The sequence below is a fragment of the Triticum urartu genome, chromosome 1, assembly GCF_003073215.2.
Source record: "Triticum urartu cultivar G1812 chromosome 1, Tu2.1, whole genome shotgun sequence".
NCBI classification, from domain to species: Eukaryota; Viridiplantae; Streptophyta; class Magnoliopsida; order Poales; family Poaceae; genus Triticum; species Triticum urartu.
In genome coordinates, this window is record NC_053022.1 from 314,922,650 (window position 1) to 314,930,091 (window position 7,442).

At 51.7% G+C, this 7,442-nt stretch overlaps 1 protein-coding gene across 1 annotated transcript; it reads left to right on the forward strand.

The window, feature by feature from the left end:
- Positions 1 to 5,421: 5,421 nt before the first annotated feature.
- LOC125509490 (salt tolerance receptor-like cytoplasmic kinase 1) lies at positions 5,422 to 7,124 on the forward strand. Its single transcript, XM_048674475.1, has 2 exons — positions 5,422 to 5,942; positions 6,031 to 7,124. The coding sequence occupies exons 1-2, from the start codon at positions 5,588 to 5,590 to the stop codon at positions 6,711 to 6,713; spliced, it is 1,038 nt and encodes a 345-aa protein (XP_048530432.1). The 5' UTR covers positions 5,422 to 5,587; the 3' UTR covers positions 6,714 to 7,124.
- Positions 7,125 to 7,442: the final 318 nt, after the last annotated feature.

Here is a 7,442-nt window from a genome sequence, read left to right on the forward strand (position 1 = left end):
TCGCACAAGGGGAAGCTAAGAAAAACCTAAATACTTTTTCTTGCTTATTTGCTTTATCGCTCACATAGCTTACCATATAACCCAAACCCTAGCAACAAAATTGATCTAGCTTGGATCAACTAAATTGATCTAGCTTGGAGTGCACAATCTCCCTACCCGGTGAGACACGCGACAGCAGCCTCGTAAATCGTTCTTTTTTGCTACAAGGACTTGGGGAGGACAAGCTTGTTGTCATCGTATCCAGAGAAGGCGAGCATCCATGCTGCCGGGGATTGGTCTTTCTCTAAAAGTCGCCAACAACATGTGCTCGACCGACATGTCACATAGTGTTTGGCTGGACGTGTACCTTTCATGAAGTTGCATGCAATCCTATGTTTATTGTACATGCCCGGTATACAAAATTGGTTGAATTCTTGTTTCTTGGCCAACCGTATCTCTTTAACCATGTAATACCTTGAGCTTTTGCTTCGGTAAATGAACCTCGATGGCGGCATCGGGTTGATGACCCTGGCTTACAATGCACGATTGAGGGTCTCACATCTACCTCCTTGAACCCGGCCATTTCGAAAGCTTGACATGGTTAGAACATAAATTATACAAACGGTTGGTAACTTACAATAAGATTTTGACCTCGATCAAGTTAGAACATCTTGGAATTGTCGACACACCTTTTCTTCAAGTGACAATTCAGGATTATAGTTCCAACGGATCTCAAGCTCTGGTTAGTCCTACAAGACATCTTCTCTTTCGTCTGGAGCGTGTGCCTTCGGTAAATGAGTGGACGATGAGAGTCATTAAAAAAGGGGGTTAATCAGGAAAAATGTTTGCCTCCTTGGTAATACTTCTCCCATGAGGACTTTGGAAAGAGCACAATGCGACAATTCTCTACAACTATGCTACTTATAGCATGGTGGTCATCGACAAGATTGAAGAAAACCTTGCTCTGGTCATTAGTTGGCGGTATGGACTAGAGTAATGGTCGTCACCTTGTTAGGTCAGAGTTTATCTTTCCCTCAGGCAACTGCGGCAACCAGTGCACTCATCCCCTCTAATCTTTACCAAGGAGCATGTGGATCCACCTCGCCTCTGTTTGGCCCTTTGGCTACATATGATAGGGAGAGGTTTTGTCGATTCCTTGGCTCGAGCTGATAGTTTAGGTTAAAGTTTTTCTCTCGCAAGGGCAGTGTATCATCTTCGAGTTGGTCTTCGGGGCTTCGATCCTCCTCAAGCTTGTCCATCCGGACAGAGTCAACGAAGCTCCAATATCGATTCAATCGTCTCCTTTGGGCGGTGAGATTAGGGCTTCATTTATTACTTGTGGACTCATTTTACATTGGAAACCAATATGTGATGGTGCCCCCTTCGTTTTTATTTACTCCGCATATTAGCTTTGGTCAAAGTCAAATTTTGTATACTTTGACGAAGTTTATATACAAAAATATTAACATATACAATAACAAGTCAATACCATTAGATTCATTATTGAATGTACTTTCACATCATATAGATTTGTTATTGTGAATATTCATATTTTTTCTATAAACTTTTTTTTGAACCGGGCAAACCCCCTTTCCATTACTTAGAACGGAAATACAAAGTTCGGCAGATAGTCCAAGAACAAGGAGAAGGGGAGAACGAGTTCAACGCACTGCTAGAAAACCCACCGCACTCGCCCGCCATCGAAACGAGTGCTATGGGGCGAAAACCTAAGCAGCACCAAAGTAAGACTAGCCCTATTACAAAAGCAGAATGGCACGACCCCACGGAGTATCACAAAGCATAGCTAATACAGTCTTAACAACATAGTAACCACCACAGAGATCTCCAGCGAAGTTGTCGCTGAGGAAGTAACGGGTTGGAACCAGCGCTGCACATCACTTTCCATTGGACGCATCGCAGGTCCTCATCAGTAGCATGGTTCCGTTGCGGATCATTTATGAAGTTTGACTTTATGAAGTTTGACTTTAGTGAAATCTAATATGCAGAGCAAATAAAAATGGAGTGTTACTACATTTGCATCTCTCTTCATTAATTATTTATCACATCATATTTTTTGCCTATGTGACATCCATGTTTCTCTCGAATACGCATGAGTGTGCGTATCATTTTATAAAGAAGAAGGGGAAAAGACTCCCATCCGCATAGGTACACAATATTTACATGCCTCAGACATCCACCTCCACATGGGGTAACTACATGTTCGACTACTCACTCAAACCCCACCTTGCGAGCCCCGCAAACACTCCATCCAAATCCCCTTTCAAGAGCCCTGCTTGCCTCCATGCATGCCCTTCCCTCTCGATCCGTCCGAGTACTTACGTTGTGGAGGGGCTTGCGCCATTGAAGACGATGTCGTTTCTGTGCTTCCAAATCACCCACATGCCCAGCAAGCATAAGGTTCTCGTGGTCCGCCGTTGGTCTCGTCGTTGTTCCTGCCTTAAGCACCATGAGGCGAGGCTATCGTCATTGCCAGGCTCCATCTCCGGCTGATTTGTGGCGACGCTCATCCAATGCCACACTTCCTTCGAAAAGGCACAACTCACCATGAGATGATTCATAGTTTCCTCTTGTTGATCACAGAAAGGGCACACATCTTGATGAGGCAGCCCGCGCTTGGCGAGTCTGTCGGATGTCCAGCACCGATTCTTGAGCGCAAGCCATGCAAAGAAACGACATGCCAGAGGTGCTCTCGATCCCCAAGTGAATGCAGCCGTAGGCGCCACCTCAAGTCCCGCAAACCTTGCCGCGTACGCTGAACGCACTGAGAACGCGCCATCCTTCTCCCATGCCCAGCTAACCGAGTCCGGCGTGTCTGGCTCCAACTGGACTGTCTCTACTCTCGACCAAAGAAGCAGAAATTGTTGTAGTGCGGCCTCAGTAATGTCGGGCCCAATGTCTCCTGCCCATGCTGCATCCTCCATGGCTGTCGAAACTGTGCGAGCCCGCCTTACCCGTTTGGGAACCCTGTCATACACCAGCGGTGCGAGCTCGCAGATGCGGAATCCCTGCAGCCAGCGATCCTCCCAAAATAGTGTTCCCTTCCCATTGCCGACCACTGCTCTCGCCGCTGCGTGGAACACTGTCATCGAGTCCTTAGGCACTGAAATGGGTAATCCTGACCATGGCCGCAGCTTGCCTGTCCTTTGAAGCCACGGCCACCTCGCTTGCAAGGCTATGTTGAGCCAACGAAGGTTTGGAATGCCTAATCCGCCAGCCCACTTCGGCCGACAAACCATGTCCCAAGCCACTGAGCAGTTCCCTCCATTGGCCTCCTTCTTGCCACACCACAGAAAGCCTCGGCAAATACGCGCCATCGCTGATAAGGTCTTGGGTGGTATATCCAATGCGAGCATGGCATGGATAGGGACAGCACAGAGCACAGATGTTATTAGAATTAAGCGTCCACTCTTGGGCATTAGAGCTGCCCTCCACCTTGGAGGTAATTTGCTAGTTGATCCACAAGGCCTTGGAGCTGCGCCGTTGATTGCTTGTGAATTGTTAGCGGAAGCCCCAAATACTTGCAAGGGAAAGTCCCACTCGAGCAGCCAAGCAGATTGCAGACCTCCTTGATGTTACTATCTATGTTACTCCCACCATGAACAACTTTGGTTATTCTCACAGGTCGAATATACTACACTACAACCTTGTTCTTAATTAGTGAAAATGATAAGTCTTCTGCTGTACAATTTCGAACAAGTAGTACTAGCTGCAAGTTTTATCATAGGCTGCGCCAGCGCAGTACCCATCGACATGGCTTTGCTCGACGCAATAAATCTCACTTTTTAAAAACGTACACGCGCCCATACAGGCATGCATGCCGAGTTCAGTGAACGCGAGCGCGGAGTTCATGTGAAGATGCGATGCGGTTTCAGGAATCCGATGCGTGCGTGCATGCATGCATGCATGCATTCCCCCTGCACAATCGCGTTTAATTACTACTACTCCTGCACAGTAGTAGCAGCGCAGCTTTCTGCCCCCAGATTCGAGCTAAAAATACGTATACGTACACAGCCAAGGCGGCGTAGCCGCAATAGGCTGCACCAAGCTTGAAGTTTGTTCTCGAATCGAACGTAAAAGAAAGGGGCCATCACTTGCTGCTGCCGTAGCTGTTGCTTCTACCACGTAACCACACTGCCCATTGGATTCAGGTTTGGGCGACGGAGACAGACTGAGGCGCCAGCGTAACCAACTGTCCATTTGGCCAGGATCGCAAGCGCGAATGTTGCTTTTGCGGAGACGCAAACCTTCAGTTTGCACTCCCACTTCCCGCATTGAGCACGCGGGAAGCCACTTCCCGCATCACCAACTTAATTTGCGTGATGATGATTCAGCGCAAGACCTGCGCGAACGAGACGCTGCTTAATCCCGAGTGAATCATTGCAAGCAACCAAAAGCACATTTATCACGGCGACTCTCATGCCCTCGTCTTCGTCTCGGTTCATCGTTCGCTCTCGCTGCGCGTGGCCTTGACCACCGTCTTCTGTTCTACGGTGTGTGGTGCCGCTGGTGTTCATCGCACCAAACCTGGCCAAAGTCCGGCACACGTCTCGGCTCCGACACCTTTATGACGCAGGAAGCTTCCCTCAGAGAAAATACACAACAAGGAGCAATTATACCGTGCAAGACATGTGTTTCCCTCCCTATTCATGTCACCTAGCAAAACTGGTTGCAGAAAATGCAGTCCTTATTCTGAGATTAAGGTGTATACATTGCACGATGCACACACCCAACACTTCCAACACAACCAAAAAGAAAATATCATTTTACAGCGATAATATGAAAGAAAAAAACCAGGCTCTCCTATTTGATCTTGATCAGGGCTCGGCAACCACAAATGTAAACGGCACGACGAAGCCTTTTCTAGAGACGAGCATCATCAGGTGTACCTTACCCCCAAGTCATATCAGTGGTAGTAGTTGCGAGACATCCTGGATCTTGGAGGAGCCATAACCGTTGAGGGTAGGGAGGCTCGGCTCCTCGCGCATAATTGGCGTTTCAGCTGTAATCTGACACGCCAATAATCCGTTTTCAGGCCAAAGCTGCACGCAAATTCGCATGTTATCGCCCATGTGTCGATCCAATTATTTCGCCCCCAAAAGGGACCATTATTCCCGTCCCGTCCGGTGTAATCTAATCTATTGGAGCTCCAGGGACGAGGGAGGGTGAGCCCATCACAGATTTCGTGTATGTATGCATTGTTAACATTTATTTATTTTCTTTTTTCCCGGATGGAAGGTTATGATGGGTGGTTCCATGGGTGGTGGTCAGTGAGTGAGTAAGCTGGGCCCGGGTGCCAGCCTCAGCGAGATGGTTCTGGTTCCACACTTGCCATTCCCACCCCTGCCTGCATACATAATGATCTGCTAATGTTGGCACTTCGCAGTTCACACCCCCACCAAATCTGAATTCCCCGCACCCACCTATATATAAGCCCCTCTACGCCACACCGAGTACACCCGCCGTTCTCTCCACAATACACAGAGGAAGCCATAACCCCAAAGCCACCTCCCTCTATCGGCTCTGCTCCTCTCTTCTCGTCTCGTCTCGTGTGTGTTTGCGAGAAGTCCATAGAAACCGGCGAGGATCGATGGGGCAGAGGTTCAGGTTCTTCTGCTGCGGCTGCGGGGCCAATGCGGCCGACGGCGACATGGAGGTGGACGACGAGTCGGAGTGCGGCGGGGGCAAAGGGGGCGAGGAGGCCGGGGCGCGGCAGCTGTCGTGGGCGCAGGTGGAGAGGATGACGGGCGGGTTCACCTCCGCCGTGGTCGGCGAGGGCGGCTTCAGCACCGTCTACCTCGCGCGCCTCTCCGGCGCGCTCGCCGCCGTCAAGGTCCACCGCAGCAGCGAGCGCATCCACCGCGTGTTTCGTCAGGAGCTCGAGACGCTCCTCCGCATCCGCCACCCGCACATCGTCCGCCTCCTCGGCTTCTGCGAGCAGCAAGGTGCGTGCTTTATTCCGGCATTTCTCTGCTCCGTGCCGTCGTGCTGCTGAATATGAAGCTGAATTGTTCGTGGATTTGGTGGATGCAGATGAGGGCGTGCTGGTGCTGGAGTTCGCGGCGAACGGGAACCTGTACGAGAAGCTCCACGGCGGCGGCAAGGCCGCGGGGGCGATGCCGTGGGCGCGGCGGGTGTCGGTGGCGCTGCAGGTGGCGCAGGCGCTCGAGTACCTGCACGAGCGCTGCGAGCCGCAGGTGGTGCACGGCGACGTGAAGGCGTCCAACGTGCTCCTGGACGCGTCCATGTCCGCCAAGCTCTGCGACTTCGGGTCGGCGCGGATGGGGTTCTCCGCCGCCGTCCGCCCGCGGTCGTCGGCGCACACCATGCTCGGCTCGCCGGGGTACGTCGACCCGCACTACATCCGGTCCGGCGTGGTCACCAAGAAGACGGACGTGTACAGCTTCGGGGTGCTGCTGCTGGAGCTCCTGACCGGCATCGAGGCCTTCTGCCCCGTGGAGGGCCGGCTGCTGACCGCCGCCCTCGCCCCGCGGCTCAAGGCCGCCTGCGACGCGCGGATGCTGGTGGACGAGAGGCTCGGAAGCGCGTACGACGCGGGCGAGGCGTCCGCCGTGGCCGCGCTGGCGGCGTCGTGCGTGGGGCAGAACCCCAGCCTCCGCCCGTCCATGGGCGACGTGGTGCGCACCCTGGAGCAGAGCGCGCAGGGGTCCATCCTGGCCGCGGGGAGAGGATCGGACGGCCAGGGGAAGCTGTGAGTCACGAGGACCGTACTACCGTAGGCGTTAGATCCGGATTGGCCAGCTGTAACCTGTGATGATGGTGTGAGCTGCGCAGCACACATGGAGCCTCGGTACAGGCCGCGGGCGAGCGAACAAACCGGTAGTGGGCGAGCATATCGAAAAGCCATCCAAAAGAAAAAAATGCGTGGGGAAAAAGAGTCGATATGGAAGAGAAAAAGGTAGGGTTTGTGCGCGCTGATGGGGAATTTGGATGACATTATTATGCCAAAGCGGCAGTGATTTGGGTGTGAGAGAGAGGGAGGAAAAAGACTAAAACAAACTGGGGTCGTCCATTCTGCGATTCTAAAGATTTTGGTGATTGTTTGGTTGTTCTGTAAAAAGTACATTGAGTGTTCTTGCTGCTGTTCAAAGTTCGTTCGTTCGTTTTGTTTGTGGTTCGAGCTTCTCACCGAGAACAATTACTGCTGCTGCTGCCGTGCGAATTTATTACCGCTATAGTTATATGGTGCGGTGACGTCAGATGGAGGAACAAATCTAGCAGTCCAGGTTCAAAAGCAGAAGGCGTCCTCTTAATACGACGTTATTCCGCTGTCCAGCAGAGCAGATTAGTGGGTTTGGATCCTGGCACTGGCACCCACCCAGAGCGCCAGATTCCGAAACTCCGTTTTTTCAAACGCGCGCACATATTCTCCTCCTCTCTCTCTGAACAAAAACTCAGTCCATGGCGCTCTCTGACATATACTG

What these genes read in the sequence shown, in the direction of transcription:
- LOC125509490 (XM_048674475.1), top strand. Translation starts at nt 5,588, where the DNA reads ATGGGGCAGAGGTTCAGGTTCTTCTGCTGCGGCTGCGGGGCCAATGCG. An exon ending in CGGCTTCTGCGAGCAGCAAG is followed by an intron (nt 5,943 to 6,030) that starts GTGCGTGCTTTA and finishes TGGTGGATGCAG; the next exon opens with ATGAGGGCGTGCTGGTGCTG.